At 33.0% G+C, this 22,455-nt stretch overlaps 2 protein-coding genes across 4 annotated transcripts; both read right to left on the reverse strand.

The window, feature by feature from the left end:
- Nucleotides 1-7,433: 7,433 nt before the first annotated feature.
- Nucleotides 7,434-8,655, reverse strand: LOC106425216 (acyl-coenzyme A thioesterase 13). 2 transcript variants are annotated; one of them, XM_013865934.3, is made up of 3 exons: nucleotides 8,379-8,655; nucleotides 7,908-8,051; nucleotides 7,434-7,781 (listed from the first exon to the last, which is right to left on the reverse strand). In XM_013865934.3, the coding sequence occupies exons 1-3, from the start codon at nucleotides 8,535-8,537 to the stop codon at nucleotides 7,608-7,610; spliced, it is 477 nt and encodes a 158-aa protein (XP_013721388.1). In that variant the 5' UTR covers nucleotides 8,538-8,655; the 3' UTR covers nucleotides 7,434-7,607. The 2 variants fall into 2 exon arrangements, 1 of the variants encoding a protein (XP_013721388.1); XR_002661790.2 differs by adding an exon at nucleotides 8,166-8,303 and having other exon boundaries at nucleotides 7,570-8,051; nucleotides 8,379-8,521.
- A 2,859-nt stretch (nucleotides 8,656-11,514) lies between these two features.
- Nucleotides 11,515-21,780, reverse strand: LOC106425223 (rop guanine nucleotide exchange factor 11-like). 2 transcript variants are annotated; one of them, XM_022710859.2, is made up of 5 exons: nucleotides 16,407-21,780; nucleotides 15,940-16,286; nucleotides 15,589-15,852; nucleotides 15,176-15,496; nucleotides 11,515-15,086 (listed from the first exon to the last, which is right to left on the reverse strand). In XM_022710859.2, the coding sequence occupies exons 1-5, from the start codon at nucleotides 16,702-16,704 to the stop codon at nucleotides 14,703-14,705; spliced, it is 1,614 nt and encodes a 537-aa protein (XP_022566580.1). In that variant the 5' UTR covers nucleotides 16,705-21,780; the 3' UTR covers nucleotides 11,515-14,702. The 2 variants fall into 2 exon arrangements, with proteins under 2 accessions (XP_022566580.1, XP_048616618.1); XM_048760661.1 differs by having other exon boundaries at nucleotides 15,589-16,286.
- Nucleotides 21,781-22,455: the final 675 nt, after the last annotated feature.

The following is a 22,455-nucleotide window of genomic DNA, read 5'->3' on the forward strand; positions in this document are numbered from 1 at the left end:
GCTTCTTCATTAGTTACTCCACAAACAACAGTTGCATTTCCCTTTGTATCTCCACAAGCAGCGAACCCAGCGGTTGTTGCAGGGGGAACTTTGGTCACAGTTTTGTGAGGCTTAGTAGTCACTTCTCCTGCTCCAGGCATGTCATCTTGTGCGCTGTTATCAACCCCTACGAAAGAACAAAGAAAAGGGTAAGAAACAGAAACAATAAACACGGAAGAGCTTCAAACTATTGGTTAAACTTACATCTTTAATTAGCAAAGTTTAGCATTGGTGGACGCTGGTTCCGGTAAAATATCCTGGAAATGGTGAAGAATTGATGATTTGAGGAAACAGAAAACTTGAGCACATGTCTGAGCTGATGTCTGAACTGATGCTAACTCTACTCTCTGTGATCTTTGGAGATTTATTTGCCAATCTCACAGGTTCCTAAACGCCACGTCAAAAACACATTTCTACATAGATAAGGAGACCATGTTTACCGTTTACTAAAAACAACATACAGAAACAGAAAAACTTTAATCCTTACTGCAAGAAGAAAGCTATTAAAAAAATGCTTACGTACGCGACGCAATTAAACATCTAACAAACACATCAAACCGAATCTAGAATCAGATAAGAGAGTTAAGAAAAAGGACCTAGCAAGACGAGTGTAGGGAAGCTGCTTAGACAACTCTTGGCATGTTCTTCTCCAGAAACTGTTTGTAGTAAGTAGTGCCGTGCTTGGACACAAACTTTGATCCTTCTCAGGCCTTTGACTTAATCTGTAGCAACTTGGATGCCATCTCACAAAACTGTATGTGTTTCTTGAGCGAAAATACGTTAGGATATTAGATGTTAAATCCAATTCCATTATCAAATATGCCATCAAACGGGTTAAGCTTTAGAAAGACACGAGGAGCCAAAAAATTCAATGTGACCAAAAAAACCATAATCATTGAAAGTTTAGATCTTTTCCAATATAGCCCGACCTCATGACATTGCATTATTCGCTCGTACGCTCATACGAAAGTGCAGATCTAATCGGTCAGATTCCCCAAAATGGTAAAAGAAAAGATGAAACTTTGAATCAGAAGAGAAAGAGTGTCGACGGTTTCAAACCTTTCTCATTCAAACTTTGGGGATCTGATTAGGTTGATTGAATGCTGAAGAGTGGAGGAGTGAGTTAATTACGCAGAAGCTGTTAGCAAATTGGGAATCAATGAGCCGTTACGGAAAAGAAATCGTAAAGGCGTTCGCTGTTTAAAGATTCTGGAGTTCGTAGGTCTTCCTCTAAAGCAAAGTGACGATGAAAGATATGCTCATCACTGGGCCTAGAATGTCAAAAGCCCAACCGAAATAATTAAAAGAAAACCGCATGGCCCAAACCAAAACCAGAGATGCCAGGTGTCATTTTTTCCCCCAAAGAGAGAAAAAACTCAACTTTATTATATAAGATACTAATTCCCGGTTTTTTTTCCCAAGTCAGATACATTGATTATTTAATGTGTGTATACTGTATAGTGAACTAAAGTAATTTTTTTTCTTGGAAAACTTGTAGATTAAAATCCATGATTCAATTGTTTGAAATGAATCAATTGCATGCATACGTCTAGATATTTTTTGTGCATTTGCTATTTTATTTTGAGATAGATCAAGTTTAAAGTGCTGCCGACATTAGATTAAATAGAGATATGTTCGTAATATATTACCTAGCTGTATAAATTGTGACAGTTTTTAAGACATTAAGAATGGAATTACGATCGATAATTATATGAAATGTGACAGTTTTTAAGACATTAAGATGTTTCAAAATTAGATATATAGTCTTGGAAACTAATTTGTGTTCGACTGGTCAAACCTACAGCGATTACACTCACATGCCCAGAGTCCACAATTTTTGGTTTCAGATGATTTTCAGGCTGCAATCCATACCATTTGAAGGGAGAGAAATGCACGAAGACATGGTGAAGCCCCACACTCAGCAATAACACTAAACGGATGGTCTCTCCTCTCCCTCCTATTGGACTCCAAACTAAATTGAAGTGTGCTCCGGCATCTGGTGGCGCATCCGAATGCGTGCCAGAGGCGGTCTCTATCTCCGTCTCCGTCTTCCTTTGCTGATGTCGCGTTGTTTTGTGGTTTCTTCGTCGTCTTGCTGTGAATCTGGCGGTGGTATGAGCGCCTTGCTTCCTTCGTTCCGGCGGTGTTCTCCGTTGGTTTTGACTTGAAGTTATGGAGGCTCTGGTGGGTCATTCCCTGTTTCTTCAGCGGCGTCATTGAGAGGCATAGCGTATTTTCCAGTGTCAAAGTGTGCTCTGGTATGTCTCTTAACCATGGTGGCGAGATTTGAATAGTTGTATGCTGGAGTAGAGATACTCGATTCAGCTCCAGTTCTCGTACGTGCGGTAATTAAGCTTCTCTGACATGGGTCGTATATGGCTCTTTGACGGTGGTTCTTGGTGCCTTTTAACTTCCAATCACCCTACACGTCTCTCTATCTAATTGTCTCCATGTGAAGGTGGCATCTTTCTATTCGGAGTTTTAGGCCTCAGTTTCTCCTTGATTAGATCGGTTTACGTGCCGGAAATCGTTTTAACATCTCATACTTTAGTTCTTCGGTTCTCGAAACTGTGTCGCATTTGGTCTTTTGCTCACATCCCAGTATCGTACTGGTTCACTTGATCTCGTTCGGTGGCGTAGCTGGAGTGGTCTGTGCAGGTTCGAGGTCTCTTCATGTTTTAGGAGTGTCAGTGACAGCAACTCGTTTCTTGCATATCAAGCAGCAGTGGCGGTTACACATGTAGTTCAATTATCTTTTCTGGTATGGAGTTTTTCGATCTTTCCTCTTCCTGTTGTTTCGATCCTCAGCATCGGATTAGATTATAAACTTAGATAAAATCATCGGAAGCCAGTTACTCTGGAGATGACACGGGGAAGACCCCGACATCCGCATAAACGAGGTGAATCTCCCTTTCATGTGGTTCTCGTTGATGGCTGAGAACGGTTTTTGATTCTCAAAAATTAAGAATATAATGCGTCGAGGATATGTGGGTCGAGCGAAGCTAGTTAGAATTATTTTGATTTGGGAAATTTTGTTCGAGTAAAAGTTTGTAATCGAATTCCTTGTTCCAGTTTCGGGTTGATTTTATAAAATTTCATTTTTTTTAAAACGAAAAAAAAACACTAGTCGGATGGATAGATAAGACGATACGACATCGCCTTCTATCACTTAGAACAAAGGGAGACTGTGGCCTACATTAAGGGTTGCAATTTTGGTTTGCTACACAGATGTAATTGGGAATCAAAGTTTGCAAGGAAACATATATATATCATTTCATAATTTAACATTGATTCAAAAAAAATATATAGTCTCACAGTTACGGATTATTATCTAATCATGTCGACATGCTTATTATGCTAATTAATCTTGACATACGATCATTAACACAAACATGTAATCACAAATATCGTAAATGATTTAGTTTGACGTAAAATGTAACCATTTGATATCGACATATAATAACCCAAACCAAATAATGGAAAAGCAAAAACAAAAAAAAAATAATTGAGTTAATTACAGAGACACTTTTTGACTTTCTATTACACCTAGAGACACTTCTTACATGTGACACACTTTGTTGTGGGCCAGAAACAGATTGTAGATATTTTTATCCTTAATGGAAACGACACTTTGGACACTCAGGTAATATGTGGATGGTGATTTGTGGACGGATGATGCGTGGTTGGGTGATTTGTGGACGGGTGATGTGTGGATGGGTGATGAGTAATGTGTGGAAATGCGATGTTAATGTGTTTATAGTAGATAACGTGGACAAACTCTATGTTTTGATTCAATAAAACTATACAACAATACGTGGACATGGACTCATGTTACTAAAACTATACCACAAAACATGGACACGGATTCTGTTATCAAAACCCTCACCAAAAGAAAAAAAAAAAGATTTTGTCCATACCTAACTTCTTTGATTTGATACGACAAGTTGTGGACTGATACAAAGCCAATACATATGTTTTTGATACAATTGGTTGTCACTGCCAAGAACTTCTAAGGGATACCATTGATTTGCACATAAACTCCTTTGTTTTTCTTATTCTTCTCTCCCGTATGGACCTCCTGAGATTCATTTCAAAAGATAATATTGAAGTTTCCATTTTACTAAAAATCCCACTAACCAACGATTTGAACGGCTTTCTCCTTAGATTTAGTACCACCACCAACAAGAGATGAAGCATTGGGTTCGTCGTCTCCAACATGAACACTTGGCTTCTTCAGTCCAATTGATGAATTATCTGTAATTAAACTTCAATCCAGATGAGAAAGAGATGATATTGTGAGTATGAGCAGAGAGAAAAATCGAAGAAGCGTTTACCTTCTGTCGGAGAGTAATAGATCTTGCATGTCAGAGATTTTCAATCTAAGGGATCTGTGCTTCGTCATGATGTGGATGGATGCAAATTTGATTAGAGTTGAATTTAGATCCCGAGATGATGAATGGAATCGAATGAATATTGTCCATGTCCACAACTAGTTTATAACTCATTTATAATTATGTTAAGATGTTAATGTTTACAATTAATTTATAATTCTGTTATCCACGATTTGGTGTCCACGTCCACATTTAGTTTTGTTTACACATTAGATATATATATAATATATGATAATGGATCTTATAAGATAGATAATTATATATATAGTTTATTATGACAATTATAATTTTTTAATATATTTTAGAACTTGAGATAAAAGTAAATGAAAACATAAAGTAGAAAAATAAAAATGATAAAATGAAATAAGAAGAGCAGAAAGATTCTGTTTAGTTTAGGGTCATAAGAGTCTTTTTGACACAGGAAAGTGTGTCAATGATAAGTGTCTTGTAGTATAATTGAAATGTGAGAAAGTGTCTCTAGATTCTAGATGTAAAAAATTCAAAATAATTTAAGGTTTTTCTCAAAAAAAAAAAATTAAGGTGGAAGAGTGGTATAAGAAAACTTTTTATGAGCCACATTTCCATCATAAAGTATTAAAAATTACTATGATAATTTTAATAAATACCTATGATAGTTCTAAAAAAAACATCATAAAAATAGTTCGTAAAAAGAAAAATAAATAAACAGTCTTCATTAATGGATTTAAACAAAAACATATCCATATAATTAATTAGTTAAGAATTATTGTTTAGTTATTGGGAGGTGTGAGGTTTAGGTTTTAGGAATCAGGTTTAAGGTCTAGAATTTATGATATAAAATATAAAATAATAGTATTATAAATAATAAAAAATATTTATTTATATTAAATGTATTATTTATTAAAGATATTTATTTTTTATCTTTAGTGAATGCTATTTTGGCCATTCTTATGGAGGATTTTCCAAAAATGACCTAAAACTTAATTTTCAATGCAATTAAATACCTTAAATTCAACCATGTGCAAAATTAAGATAAAAGAGTAGTAAAATTACAGTTAACCCTTTATGACCGGTTAAAAAACTTGTAAATACTTTTATAACTATAACCCTCGGAAATCTTATGTAAACAATGAAGTCTTTTCACAAAACACTTTTCGAGAAGTCTAATTAATTTAAGAAGATTTCTCGAGAAGTCTAATGATGTATTTGCTCTTAGAATTAAGAAAACATATTATGATGGAAAATAAATTGAAATAATGTATATATAAACAATTCCAAATCATGTAAAAATTAAATTTAATGAAATCGAATTATTTTTCACATTGATGAGTAAATATAGATTGTAAGTCATGATTGTTCATTAGTTAAGGTTTAGTAACATATGTTCAAGTGATGTTGATATTTTGGAATCTTAAATAATTAAAAAAAAAAATAAATTTGGCATATAATTTTTTTGTTTTGTATATATTAAACATTTTCTAAGTTAATTTTATGTTTGGTAGAATGTTTATTGTTATGTACTTAAAATATTTGATTTTAGAGTTTTGTGGTACAAGATTTCTTAAGAAATCTGTCAAGAAGTTATGCATTAACAGCTTTTTTAAGCATATTCTAGAACGTATGGTAAATTTAGGTTAGAAGACTTGTAAAGAAGTTTGCTAAACTGTAATGTCGTGGCAGATTTCTTGGAAAGTTTTTTACACCAATTTTTTTAATTTAATTGAATTTTGTTTTATTTAAAGAAAATTTATACATTTTTTTTTAAATAGTTGCAACAAAAATATAATGTTCTCATTTTAAAACTATCTAACCTCTATCTAATTTCTTTGAATTTGAAGACACCAAACTTTATATCAATTTCTTATATCTTTCTCTCATGTCTTTCTAACTAATTTATCTTGTTTTTTGCAGGTTTTTTATTCAATGGTTTTTATTTTTTCTCCTAAAAAAAAAGTAGATCTATAAATTTTGGATATGCATTTTTTTTATGTTTTTCTGTGTTAGATTTGAATAAAACTATAGACGCAACCTAATGTGATTATTAGGCTTACTATTTAAGCTTGAAATTTTTTAATTTTGATGTTTTTCTCTATTTCATTTTACCGTTTTTGGATATGCATTTTTTTCAGTCTGAGGAAAATATATCGAAATTCAGACTTCATTAGCAGACTTTCCAAAAAATCTTCTATATTTTAGAAGTCCGCTGCACAAACTACAAAATTGGTAAGATTTTATTTTTTAGCAATTATTTTTGTGTGTTCAATTTAAAAAAAAGTTATAGATTCAATTTATTGTGATTGTTTTCATATTATTTTAGCTTATTGGTTTTTTGTCTTGTATTCAAATAAAAATATATTAAAGTTTTTAAAATTGTTTTCTTCTTATTTGAAAATTAAATTTATATTTTTTTAAACATTATTTGTTTTGAAACCATTTTAATTTTTTTTAATATGTAAGTTTTTCAGATATGACATGGACATTTACATTTAATGTTAATTTATAATTTAGGTAAGTTTTTTAGAATATGGTAATAAATAATAGATCATCATTAATATAAAAATAAATAATATAAAAGTAGAAATAGAAATATATAATAATATTTTCAAATTTTCTAAATACATTTATTTATATTTTATAATTATATATTTTTTATTACTAAAACAATTATTCCAGATTTGATGCAGTTTTATAAAAAAAAAAATAATTTTCTAATTCCAATACCATTAGTTTCTTTTTAATATTTACAAAATTTTAAAATATCATTTTTAATATTTTGATAGTTATATACCAAACAAATTTTTCTCTTAGTTTTATAGAATTTGATCTAATATATTTTAACGGAAAAATAGATTAAAAATCTTTCGATGATTATAATTTTAAATATATACATATATATTATTAAATATAAATATTAATAGAAATATTTATTTTATATTTTTACATATAATTATATTAAGATTTAAAATTAAATATTGTAACAAATAATAAAATTTAAAAACTAACAAAATTTTATTTTTAAATATAATTTTAATGTTAAATGCATATGGTGCATGAAAACATCTAGTAATTAATTGAATACATATCGAGGGTAAGAAATGATGATTTTCAACCGAGTTATGTGATACAACAAAGATGCTAAACAAAATTCGATTTTTATAGCATATGCAACATGTGAAAAATTGGATTTCATCTGAGCCATTAAAGCTTGCTAGCTTGATGAACACCATTGTGTTTGTCACTGAGGCTAAGTTGTACCATCCGTAGCCTCCCCATGGCTATGAGTTCTTCATCGTATTCTCTCCGAATCTCAATCACTGCTGAATTTAGATCTTCTTTCCTCCCTACCACTCTTGCTTCGATCTTTACTTCTTCCTATATTTTTCATCATAATGTAAAAATGTTAAATTTATAAATATTTTAGGACCCACTATTTTATTGACAAATGGTTTGACCAGAATAAAAAAAAAGAGTTGGTTGTCAAAAAAAAAAGAGTTGAACTTTATTCTTGGCCGTTGAATATAGCGAATAGTTGAGATCAATAGAGGCATGAGAATGAGATCCTCCGTCTGAGTATATCGCAGTGGCTCCGATTAATTCCATCAGTGCTGCAATCACGCCAGTGTGAAAGGTCCCATCTTCTCCCTGAAAAAGATCGTGTAAAACAGTGGCATTACTAATTCGAAAATTAGCATCAAAAGCACCGTAAAGATTAAAAAGTATATATTAAATTGCCAAAAAGGAGTAAAACAATTTAACCAAGAGCTCTTGGTCTAGTGGTAATGGAACTCCAGCTGGAGGGCCCGCCCTGGATTCGAGTCGCCTTGGCCACCTTCCCGCCTATAACCGTGCGTGCCCGGATGGAAGGCCTCGTGGGGATTAGTCTGGGCTTACCGCCTGGGAACCCCACGGTCATAAAAAAAAAAAAAAAAGGAGTAAAACAAATATACAACGATTAGTGAAAAAAATTACCAAAACACGGTCCGTTATGATCAGTTTACACTGTACGAATCCTTTTCCAACATGAATGACTTGGAGGCCTTGTAGGATTAAACCGGGAAAGTGGTCAAATCTTACGTTGCTCAGCTCTTCCAAATATGTTGTAACTCTTAGAATTGCCGAATCTTCCATAGCTTCTATTCTTGCTACTCAATAAACATGAAGCTTTGCAATCTTGTTTTCATCTTCAAACTCGGTGCTGTGTACAGTCTCCATAGTCTATGATTATTTATTACCAATCATACAATTGAAAAGTTGTGGACATCATGCAAAGACATAATAAAATTTGGGATACCTAATTTTAAACCAAACTTCATATGCTTTTGTCTACCAAATTAATTCGAAATTTATGGACATCATGCAAATGCATAAATTTATAAAAAGGATATGAGATTTTAAATATTCATATATTAATTTGCATTTTCATAATTGTTTTTAAATAAATACACACATAACAACATATTCAAAAATGAAAATCTCTATTATTAAAAGAGAAGTATCCATTAAAAATACCCCTAAGTTTTCTAACTTATTTACACTTCCATGCCACTGAGAATTAAATTAAACTACCTATTTTAATGCTTGTCTTTTCCAGTTAAATTAATGAGTTTTTCTTAATCAAATTTAAACTTAATGTCATTAAATAAACCTACCTATTTTAATGCTTGTCTTTTCCAGTGGAATTAATGAGTTTTCCTTAATCAAATTTAAACTTAATGTCATTAAATGAACCTAAAAATACATCATATTTAACGTAGCTTATTACGTACGAGTACGACCCAATAATAAACTTAAATTTTATTTTTACGAAAACGTGAATCACTTGACTTATGTAATATTTAAAATATATTAACTACAATATAAAAAATGTATATAACCTACCTATACTTTAGTTTGAAATGATCATGTTCAAGTTTTATATAGTCAACTTACATCATGCATCGATCGATGTACAATATTCAAACCACCTATAGTTTTCGTTTTCTTTATAGGATGTACCAACCAACCAATCATCCCATTAATTTTCTAATCTTTATAAAAAAACAAATCAATAAATACAAACTCAAAATCCAATATTTTCTATTAATCAAAACATAATATCTTCAATGTCGTATCTTTAATGTACCTATTAAATATAGAAATTGTAACCATAATTACACTAATTGTAAGAATATATTTGATTCCAACCAATTGATCTATTACTTCGGTAATTGATTTGCTTGCAGAAGAGGAAACAATAAATTTAAAATTTATAAGAATATAAAGATATAGAGATTCCAACCAATTGCCTATATTTGCGTATGATTTCCGCATAATAAGCTTCAAATTGAACATTGAAAAAGATAGAGAGATTTTTTTTAATCTTTTACCGACACAAACTTAAACAAAACGAATAGTTAAATGTAATTTTTTTTGTTACACTTCCCGGAAAAAACGGTTACAACGTGGGCTTTCATAATATGGCTTTTTAACATATTAATGTTATGGACATTTAATAATTATCTTGACGAAAAACAAAGACTATAAATAATTTATTATTAATAAAATTATGAAATTATTTACAATTTGATGACTAATTCATCGCCCTTTTTTATATGTTAAATTTTTCATAGAAGTTTAAAAATCATTTTATTTTTTTTAAACATGTATAACTAATTTATAATCTTTTATGCCATACTAAGTCATAATATAATATTTCTTCATATTTTACATTAATAACCATTGTTTTTATATATCGTCTACAATTCTCTAATTACATCTATTTGTTCAATTTTTTATATGATATCAAATATTTATCGTAAATAGATGGTTTAAGATGCCAAAAAAATTATTTACTTGGTGAATATAATACATCAAATATTACAAATACATTATTTAGTTAAATAAATAACCAAAAACCAAAAATTCAAACCCGCGCTGGCGCACGGGTCAGGGTCTAGTTTTCTTTAAGATATCAGATAGAGAGAGATGATTTCAATAGAATATTCTTAAAGATAACTATTTGGCAAGGAATAATTTTCCGTAGATTTGAATATAAAAATATACACATCAATATTTGAAAGATTTAGATGTATAAGAATATCTCATTTTGTACATTGTTATATAGCAGTATTTTATTGAAATGTAATTTTAATAATCCGGAAAACTTAACAAAACATTTAAAAAAAATATTTTTTAATCATACATTCAAGCCAGTGATAAAATACAAAGAAAATTGACAAAATAATAATTATATTAGGGGTGCATACAGCATACCAAAACAGTTTTAAAATATGACATACAACAATATTGCATTTCTATCAAGTTTTTACAAATAAATCCACAAATATTAATTCAATTTTGATAACATAAAATATACTGCATTTTTAAAATGCGGATAAAAATCTAGTTTAGTTTTACAATATTTATTACAAATATACTTTAAATTAATTACATTTAGTTATATATTTAAATTAATTATTAAAATATTAATAATGTTGAGAAATCCCAAAACGTACCAATAATTATTCGAAGAAGCTATCTATTCTATTAAAATAGAAGTCACAACATCATGTCATGTGTGATTTTTATGTTGGACCAACCTTAAAAATTTTAAATGTATTTTAATAAGACTAAAAATATATAGAATCTTTGAACTAATTTAATCATAATATCTTTTGATATCCTTTCATTTAAATATAAATATATTAAAAATTCAAAAAAACTGTTTAGAAAATTTCAACAAGATTTTAATTTTCAAAAATTATATGTAAATATTTTTACTAATTTTGTAACTAGTTTTGAAATATTATTATACATTAATATATTCAGTATCATTTATAAAATTAAAAAAAAAACTTATATCCTATTTTAATCTATTATATGATCACAATCAATCATATTAAAAATATTATTATGTCGATCTAAATATTTTAACAATATCATAATTTTCAGAACGTTTATGTAAATATTTTTAGTAATTTCGTAATTAGCAATGAACTATTATTATGCATTAATATATATACAGTTATTGTTTATAAAATTAAAAAATAAAACTTATATCCTATTTTTATCTATTTTGTAATCATAAATGTTTAAAAATTATTATATTGAACTACATATGATAAAATTTATAAATTTTATTTTCATAATTATTAAATATTTATGTTAAAAAGTACAATATGATGACAAAACGGCTTAACAATAGAAACAATACATTATAAAAATTCACATATTTTAGAGTTTTGTATATACAATAATATATTATGTAAATTGAATAAACATAAATATATTACTAAAAGGAAATTAGTTTTGAAGGGGGGATAAAAAATTAACATAAATTAAATACAAAATAATTTTCAAATATGTTTTTTCATGCGCATATTAATTTATTTAATAACTAAATGCAAATACAATAAGATAAATATATAATAAGAAGTAACAAATACATGTGATGGTTTTAAACGATTGATTATTTACAACATGTAAACTATAATTTATTTTATTTGAAATAATTATATAAACATTTACATATATGATTAAAATTAAAAATGTATACCACCAATGGTGTAAAATAAATATATATGCATATAAAACTGAAAATAATATCCCCGTTGTTGCGCAGATCAGGATGTAGTTCTGTTTATTAAAAATGCCCAACCGAGCCAAGTTGAGTTCCACAGCCAGGGGGTCATCAGTGTTTTCAGCCACGCTCACTTTCTCGAGGATTAGAGGTCTCTGTTTGCAATCACACCCCTCTTTTATGATTCTTCAGTTCGAAATAACAATCTTCTTATTTTGTAAATCTTTCTTTTTGTAATTATTCTGTGTGGAATCACAACTTTTCGTTTGTGAGAAAAGATCATAATTTCATACTAAACTTTGATAATGTTTTGTATCGAAGAGGTTAGCTGAAACATTGGTGTTACAAGAAATAAATCTGTAAATTATTGAAAGGAAAATTGATGTATGACCATAGAAAATTATAGGGAATGTATTGAAAATAATATTTAAAGAGATTTGTGTTAAAAATTAAAATGACGAATCTCTTGATATTCAAACATGAATTTTCAAGATTATAAAAGATCTAGCGGGTATTAAATTTATGATTTGCAAATAATACTTTAAATTATAAATTTAAGGAGTTTTCTGGTGATTAAAATGTTAATTCGTGGAGTTTGTCAGTTAGAAGTATCAAAATCCAAATCTCATTGTTATTTTTGTCCAAGGTTTTCATTTCATAAAAATTCAAAACAGAGTATTTGAAGAACAGAGTTTGGGTAGAGCATCACTTGCAAAAGCAACACCTAAACAGATTGATGTGCATAGACTAAAAATATAAGATAGCTGAGTGAAGAGAGTGGCAAAGTTTCGGCTGTTGGGAAAACATGTAATCTCATTCATATCCATCACTGAATGCAGGACAGAGAAAAGGACGATTGATTCTGAGAGTCCAGCGGCATTGCTAATTGAGGAGCAACCTGCAGCGTTGAAGCTTTGGCGGCAAGGGACAAACCCACACAAACTTACTAGAGGAGCTACATTCTTTATTCCACGTTCCAGTTGCCAAACAAGTCAGAAAGTACTTAACATGAACGATTGGAGAATATAAAACTACGAACTCAGAGGCGACCAAACACCACTTTGAAAAGTTTGAGAACTGTGCAGAGAACCACTACGCCAACTAAACAAGCCTAAAGTAATAGAATACAGAGCCACCAAGACAAAATACCAGATAACAACCTCATACTAAGGTAATAAAGTGGTACAACAAAGTGTAACGTCCTCTTGAGGTAAAGGAGCTTCAAACTTAACCCAAAGGGAGTTTTTTTTTTTTGGTCAACAGCTTTTTCATTCAAACCATTAAAAGCTTACACATTGTTTTGCAACATAAGGGAAGTAAGAGCAGTTTTTGCAAGGTTATCAGCTACAAAGTTTGTTGTGTGCGGAATTAAAACAAAAGATAGAGATGTGAAGAGAGGAATGAGGTGACCAATATCGCATAGAAGTCCCGCTATCTCGTTCAACACCAACCCTGATCGCAGGGAAGAGATGAGGATGCTTGAGTCCGATAGAATCTGGAGACATGAAATCCCCTCTTTTGATGCTTCCTGCATCGCCTTCCAGATGGCTAGAGCCTCCGCTGTTAGTGCTGATCCGACGAAGCTGCGCACAACATTCTTTTTCCGAGGTAAAAGGATTTTCTTACTGACATGCTTAAAATCTAACAGAAGGCAATGTTCAAACACAAGTGACCTCACTTCAATCCAACCTTTTCTTTTTGTCAATCGAAGTTGGAAATGTGTAAAGCACTAAGAATTCAAGTCGTCATTCAATCTAAGAAATAAAGTTGATTTGAAAGATATATTAGTGACTAAAACAATTCAAAATTAATCAGGGATCTAAATTCAAGCAAGACCCAAAAGCAAAATCAATATCAATCAAGATTAAGACTAAATTCATGGGTATATATAATTTGATTGGGTATAGATCATTGACTAGGGATGATTAATGATTAACTTCTAACTCAGGATACTAACAGAATCAAAACAAGCTTCTTTAACCTAGGATAACTCATACAAATCAGTTGATTCACATAATACTAATCATATGCTAATAAGATCCGTCCATGAGTGAAGTAGATTCTCCAGCTATACAAATTACAAGAATTCACTCACTTACTTTCGCAACAACAACAAAAAGACAGAAGTCTTAATTAAGTGTTTGTTTAGTCGGAGAAACATGGCATCTTTTGAAACCATCACCGCTGTTCAACCATTGACCGCCGTCAAAGGACTCAGAGGTAGCTCTCTCTCCCGATCAAAGCTCTTCATCAAGCCTTCTCGCAAAAGCTTCAAATCCAAATCCACTAGGTAATTTATATGCCTTCATACTGGAATCTTGGACTGAGTTTTATGAGAAATGCAACTAACAAAAGTTTGTTACTTTTGGGGTTTGTATTAGAGAGCTGGTGCCTTGGTGGCGAAGTATGGAGACATAAGTGTGATATTTGCTGCTTCTCAAGTTTTTTATTCTTGGAGGAGGCTCTTTGCTTACTTAAGTCAGTGCTTCAGCCTAAGCTAGGTCCTCAGTGCAAGCTTTATATTGGCTTTCTCAATTCTGTGAACCCTTTTTAATGATTTATGTATATTGTGTTGTGTTATTTGCTTTGTGAGCTAGTGATATGAGAACCAAATATGATGAATCAATAAAATTGCATATAAAAGTCTGCTACAACAGGATGGTGCTTTTCCATTTGAATTATAGAAAATGCAACAAGCAAACCTAATTTTACAAGAAAAAAAGAAACCGATTCTTTCAGGAGTATCTAGCCGTTGGACTCCTCATAACTCCAATAGTTTCAAGATAAGAACTCTTCTTGTTGGTTGTCATAAGGCCTGTGACTTTGGACAACAATGGTTTGTCTCGATCTCCATAATAGCTTTCTTTCTTCACTTCATTGTTCTTGTTACCCCATTGCATAACATCAGATAGTGATGTCCCTGTAGCCGTGTCCTCCGAAAAACTAAGTCTTTCCTCCTTCATTGTCTCTTTCACAAGATATCTGTTTTTAGAAGGTGCATTTGTAGGTTCTTGAGTAAGCTGATCAGCGTAAAGCACGTCTTCTATTTTCGACATCACCGTGTGAGCCAAACTCTCAAGCACTCTCGAGTAGCCCTCCAATATAGCAAGTCCTACATCCTGCACACAACCAGAAACTCAAGAATAAGAAGTGTATATTCCTCACAGCCAAAGAATCAGCTTAATTTCTTGAATTGTGGTCTTTTTACTCTGTTGCATTGAATCTTGCTGATGTCAAGCGAGGATTGAGAGATTCCAGGAAACCCTTGTTTCAAAAGAAGCAAGATTGTTTCAGCTCTTTCTTCAAACTGTTCTCTTTTCTCAGTACTCACTCCTGAGCCCCAAGGAGATTTTGTGTCCTTCTGCACCATCTTTCTCTTCCATATCACAATCGATGCTTCGATTTTGTTCTTTAGATCAAGAATCTTGTGCTCGGATGATAAATCCATTTCAATCAGGAACTGATCTGCATCAAACATCTCTACTGTTATCATTTTGTATATCACATCTCCCAAGCTAGCTCTCCCGTTCTGTTCTCAATAAACGAAAGAAAAAAACATCGGTAAGGAATGGATACATTAAAACAGATTCTTGATGAATGTTTCTGTCTTGACTAAATAACCTTAGGAAGTGATTCCAGGTAGCTTTCAGGAATCTCCATTTCAGACAGAACTTGAGCGTTTATTGCCATTGCAGCTTTAAGGACTTGATTAACACATTCCTTTTGGCTCTGTAGAAACCTTCTTGACATCTCGGAGAGGCCATTAGGTGGGACTTTAACCGCTGGTAACCACCATTTCTCATCATTTCTTGTCTCTGAAGAATCAGGAGAATCTTTTTTGACATAATAAAACTCATTTTGGTCCTTGAATTTGTCAAGACAATCCTGCAAATAAACAAAAAACGTCAAAATATTAGGAGAATTACAATAAAATGAGACATTATTATAGTAATTTTTGTTCTTAGTTCTTACAAGGAGCATTGCATCGAGTTTCTTAAGTGCAGGAACGTTGCAGAGTAGATCTGTTCTCTGTCTTGTTGTCATGACTTCCATTGAAGATCCATCTTTGTTTGTTTGTTGCGTTGGAGCGAATTCAACTATATGATCAGCCACAGAGATAAGCCATCCAAGTTCTCTTCTCCACCGCGCTTTTCTATCAGCAGGCATTGGCTCCAAACGCCTCTGTTCTCCAAAGGCAGATGCTGCTAGATTGGTAATGGCATTAGATAAAGCCAAAGCCGAAGAAACGCCTTTTCCTCCTCCAGACATATCTTCTCCGAGAAGCAGTTTTGAAAACCTTTCTTTCATTTGCTCCATGGCTGTAATAACATAAGCAGAAGTTTAGATTTATCTGCCCTAACTTGCAACCCAAGAGTTTCATCCTAACTTGAGAGCCAAGAAACCTAGAATATATGATTCAATCCATTAGATTTTTGTACCTGCTTGTAATTGTGCTTCCATGGATTCAGAAGAAACCATCCTCGGAGTACCAATCTTGTCACTGCGGTTGGGCGTTGCATCACCGCTTGAAGGCAAAGGTGGCCGTTCAACACTGCCAAAATTTCCGGGTTGACTTCTGAACATCAGGTCATTATCATCATCATCAAAACTGTCTGAACCATCTATTTTCATGGCGCAATCTGAACTCCAGCTTTTAACATGTCTTGAAGCTGAATGTTCGCTCATGTTCTTGAAATGAAACAATCTTGATTTGTAACTCTCTTGTTCTTGCTCCATTGCTTTTACAATTCTAATCAAAATAATAATAAAAAAATAGAAGATTCCTGTGTTTTGAAGTTTCTTTTTAATCTCTATGTTTCTTAATCCTGTAATAAAGAGGAGTTTTAGGAGATTTTGAAGAAAAATAACAAACTTAATTAACCAAAAACGGTGTTTGATTTTTAAACTTAGCAATTACAGAGCACAATTGTTTGACTTCTGTTAATGGTTTTGATTTCTTTTCTTAAAACCTGATTTATTTTAGTAACTATAATTATCCGTTGTCCATAACCGTAAACAAGTGAACATGGTCAGATTCTTTAGGGAAAATAAATTACTTATTCTTGGAATGTTTACTATTTATAAGTTTGGTGGAATATGGGGTGCACGATATTAGAAAACCAAAATTTTCAAACATACTTTAAAATAAATCTTATATCATCAAGGAGGACATGTCACATACCCTTATTTGTAGTTATTATTTTTAATCTCTCAATCAATTAACGAAATGGATATAGTATAATCTTGGCAGCCTTCTATATTTAGTAGGCTTCGTATAGTTTATATATATGAAGAGTAGTTGACGGGTCGTTGTCCACAAATTATGCTAATTATGTTTATTAATGACTATATTGTTGGTGGTGATTTTGTTTTCAATTCAGTAAAGAAAAATGTATGAAGATCATGTATATTACAATCTTATTGAGGACACAAGGGCAAACACATAAATCACATATAAATGAAATTTCCCCATCTTAGGTCTATTTACAGACCTAGATTCAAACAAAACTATAAAGAGCCAACAAAAAGATTTTTGATAAGCTATTCATGTTTTTTTCACAGATCTTCACAGAAGGATAAATAATAGAACATTGGCTTAGGGTTCCATTTTTTAAGGAGTAGAAGCGCCTTTGAAGATTAGGAACTTAAGTGTCTCCCATTGAAAATAGATGAATGTCCCTTTAGAATGTGTGAAGAAACACCCAAAATTTGATCCCACCACACATTGCCATCCACTCCCATAGCTCTCATCAAACTCCTGGATTCATTAGGAAAATAATTTCGTCAGATTATATATAGACGATGCTGAAGATGCTTATGCAACAAAAATATTCATTTCTAAAATATTTTAACTTTCTGTCAAAATCTTAACCATGAGAGCACTAAAAATTGTCAATTTAGGATTTGGGGTCATTTGAGGGGTAATAATTTCAGATGTTCTTAATGAGGCAAAAAGTATTCTGGCTTACTTTTACGAATTCTGGTGTACTCTTGTCTATTCTGCTACTCTTCATATCGATGTGCAAAGTCGAAAGTGCCCCTCTCTATATGACCAATCAAAAGCAAGCGCGATTTCTCTCTCTCTTCTGTCCAGGTGGATTTATGGGTTTATTGTTTTCTTATTGTTTCTCTCTCTCTATTCGGATTTATTGTTTGTTTCTCTCTCCTCCAATACAGTTTGTACTGGGTTTGGCGCGAGAGGATCTCTCCTGCCCTGAAATCGAAATCAGCGATTCTTCGATTCTAAAGGAGACTGCGGCTGCTCGCTTGGATGCTGAATCATTGAGCAATAGATCCCCAACATCAGGTAAAGTATGGTTCTGGTATGTATCTTATAACCCCATCAATGAGACAGTAGATTTCATATTTGGGTTGTCAATTAGGGGAGAATGGGAAAGTGTGGGAGTTGGGTGGTGTGTGGAATTGGATAATCAACAAGAAAAGTCGGGGATCAAAGCTGAATTTCCCGAATGAATTGGTTGAATAGTGTGAAACTGGTAGACTAGAAAAGTGTAAGTAGGTGAAACTTTACTCCCTGACAAAAATGTGTAACAAGATATAACTTAGTATAACTTCAATAGCAAAACTGGATAACTAGGAATAATTTTAAGAGTTTAATTTTTTTTTGTACAACAGATAATGGGTTATTCTTCTACAAACATACACTTTGACTATGATGGACATTATGAGAAATCTGGAGATGACTCAGAATGGATTCCAAGCGATGGTCGTTTGTATGCTATATCCTTTAAGACATCATCATTGGATAAGATCACTTATTAGTTTTTGAAGGAGATGATATGCAAGAAGAAGACCATAGATCCATGTACAAAGAGGCTGAATCTGAGTTACATTCCACTTGTAGTAGAACCTCAGAGGCAATCATATATTTTGGATGATGAAGATGTGTTTGTGTATCTGACATCAGTGGATAAAGAGGGAAGAAGAAGTATTTTGCATGTAGAGGTCATCGAATAAATGGAAATAGTTCCAGTTACGGAGCAACAATCAAGAGGTGAGAAAGAAAGTTCATATGGTGGGAACTATAGTGAGCTTGCGAGTGGATTACCCGAAGTTGAAGTTAATCCGGGGGCAGTCACTCTATTTGCTCACATTGAAGAAGCAGAACGATATCTAGCGGTAATAATCTCAGATACTCTTAATGAGGCAAAAAGTATTCTGGCTTACTCTTACGAATTCTGGTGTACTCTTGTCTATTCTGATACTCTTCATATCGATGGACAAAGTCGAAAGTGCCCCTCTCTATATGACCAATCAAAAGCAAGCGCGATTTCTCTCTCTCTCCTGTCCAGGTGGATTTATGGGTTTATTGTTTTCTTATTGTTTCTCTCTCTATTCGGATTTATTGTTTGTTTCTCTCTCCTTCAATACGGTCCGTACTGGGTCTGGCGCGAGAGGATCTCTCCTGCCCTGAAATCGAAATCAGCGATTCTTCGATTCTAAAGATGACTGCGGCTGCTCGCTTGGATGCTGAATCATTGAGCAATAGATCCCCAACTTCAGGTAAAGCATTATCTTGGTTCTGGTCTGTATGCTATAACCCCATCAATGAGACGGTAGATTTCATATTTGGGTTGTCAATCAGGGGAGAATGGGAAAGTGTGGGAGTTGGGTGGTGTGTGGAATTGGATAATCAACAAGAAAAGTCGGGGATCAAAGCTGAATTTCCCGAATGAATTGATTGAATAGTGTGAAACTGGTAGACTAGAAAAGTGTAAGTAGGTGAAACTTTACTCCCTGACAAAAATGTGTAATAAGATATAACTTAGTATAACTTCAATAGCAAAACTGGAAAACTAGGAATAACTTTAAGAGTTTAATTTTTTTTTGTACAACAGATAATGGGTTATTCTTCTACAAACATACACTTTGACTAGGATGGACATTATGAGAAATCTGGAGATGACTCGGAATGGATTCCAAGCGATGGTCGTTTGTATGCTATATCCTTTAAGACATCATCATTGGATGAGATCACTTATTTGTTTTTGAAGGAGAGGATATGCAAGAAGAAGACCATAGATCCGTGTACAAAGAGGCTGAATCTGAGTTACATTCCACTGGTAGTAGGGCCTAAGAGGCAATCATATATTTTATATGATGAAGATGTGTTTGTGTATCTGACATCAGTGGATAAAGAGGGAAGAATAAGTATTTTGCATGTAGAGGTCATCGAAGAAATGGAAATAGTTCCAGTAACGGAGCAACAATCAAGAGGTGAGAAAGAAAGTTCATATGGTGGAAACTATAGTGAGCTTGCGAGTGGATTACCCGAAGTTCAAGTTAATCCGGGGGCAGTCACTCTATTTACTCACATTGAAGAAGCAGAACGATATCTAGCGGTAATAATCTCATATGCTCTTAATGAGGCAAAAAGTATTCTGGCTTACTCTTACGAATTCTGGTGTACTCTTGTCTATTCAGATGCTCTTCATATCGATGGACAAAGTCGAAAGTTCCCCTCTCTATATGACCAATCAAAAGCAAGCGTAATTTCTCTCTCTCTCTCTCCTGTCCAGGTGGATTTATGGGTTTATTGTTTTCTTATTGTTTCTCTCTCTCTCTATTCGGATTTATTGTTTGTTTCTCTCTCCTCCAATACGGTCCGTACTGGGTTTGGCGCGAGAGGAGCTCTTCTGCCCTGAAATCGAAATCAGCGATTCTTCAATTATAAAGGAGACTGCGGCTGCTCGCTTGGATGCTGAATTATTGAGCAATGGATCCCCAACTTCAGGTAAAGCATTATCTTGGTTCTGGTCTGTATCTTATAACCCCATCAATGAGACAGTAGATTTCATATTTGGGTTGTCAATTAGGGGAGAATGAGAAAGTGTGGGAGTTGGGTGGTGTGTGGAATTGGATAATCAACAAGAAAAATCGGGGATCAAAGCTTAATTTCCCGAATGCATTGGTTGAATAGTGTGAAACTAGTAGACTAGAAAAGTAGAAGTAGGTGAAACTTTACTCCCTGACAAAAATGTGTAACAAGATATAACTTAGTATAACTTCAATAGCAAAACTGGATAACTAGGAATAACTTTAAGAGTTTAATTTTTTTTTGTACAAGAGTTATTCTTCTACAAACATACACTTTGACTATGATGGACATTATGAGAAATCTGGAGATGATTGTGAATGGATTCCAAGCGATGGTCGTTTGTATGCTATATCCTTTAAGACATCATCATTGGATAAGATCACTTATTCGTTTTTGAAGGAGATGATATGCAAGAAGAAGACCATAGATCCATGTACAAAGAGGCTGAATCTGAGTTACATTCCACTTGTAGTAGAACCTCAGAGGCAATCATATATTTTGGATGATGAAGATGTGTTTGTGTATCTGACATCAGTGGATAAAGAGGGAAGAAGAAGTATTTTGCATGTAGAGGTCATCGAAGAAATGGAAATAGTTCCAGTTACGGAGCAACAATCAACAGGTGAGAAAGAAAGTTCATATGGTGGGAACTATAGTGAGCTTGCGAGTGGATTACCCGAAGTTGAAGTTAATCCGGGGGCAGTCACTCTATTTGCTCACATTGAAGAAGCAGAACGATATCTAGTGGTAATAATCTCAGATACTCTTAATGAGGCAAAACGTATTCTGGCTTACTCTTACGAATTCTGGTGTACTCTTGTCTATTCTGATACTCTTCATATCGATGGGCAAAGTCGAAAGTGCCCCTCTTTATATGACCAATCAAAAGCAAACGCGATTTCTCTCTCTCTCCTGTCCAGGTGGATTTGTAGGTTTATTGTTTTCTTATTGTTTCTCTCTCTATTCGGATTTATTGTTTGTTTCTCTCTCCATCCATAAGGTCCGTACTGGGTTTGGCGCGAGAGGATCTCTCCTGCCCTGAAATCGAAATCAGCGATTCTTCGATTCTAAAGATGACCGCGGCTGCTCGCTTGGATGCTGAATCATTGAGCAATAGATCCCCAACTTCAGGTAAAGCATTATCTTGGTTCTGGTCTGTATGCTATAACCCCATCAATGAGACGGTAGATTTCATATTTGGGTTGTCAATCAGGGGAGAATGGGAAAGTGTGGGAGTTGGGTGGTGTGTGGTGTGTGGAATTTGATAATCAACAAGAAAAGTCGGGGATCAAAGCTGAATTTCCCGAATGAATTGGTTGAATAGTGTGAAACTGGTAGACTAGAAAAGTGTAAGTGGTGAAACTTTACTCCCTGACAAAAATGTGTAACAAGATATAACTTAGTATAACTTCAATAGCAAAACTGGATAACTAGGAATAACTTTAAGAGTTTAATTTTTTTTTGTACAACAGATAATGGGTTATTCTTCTACAAACATACACTTTGACTTTGATGGACATTATGAGAAATCTGGAGATGATTGTGAATGGATTCCAAGCGATGGTCGTTTGTATGCTATATCATTTAAGACATCATCATTGGATGATATCACTTATTCGTTTTTTAAGGAGAGGATATGCAAGAAGAAG

Source organism: Brassica napus, chromosome C6 (assembly GCF_020379485.1).
Source record: "Brassica napus cultivar Da-Ae chromosome C6, Da-Ae, whole genome shotgun sequence".
In the NCBI taxonomy this organism is placed as follows: domain Eukaryota; kingdom Viridiplantae; phylum Streptophyta; class Magnoliopsida; order Brassicales; family Brassicaceae; genus Brassica; species Brassica napus.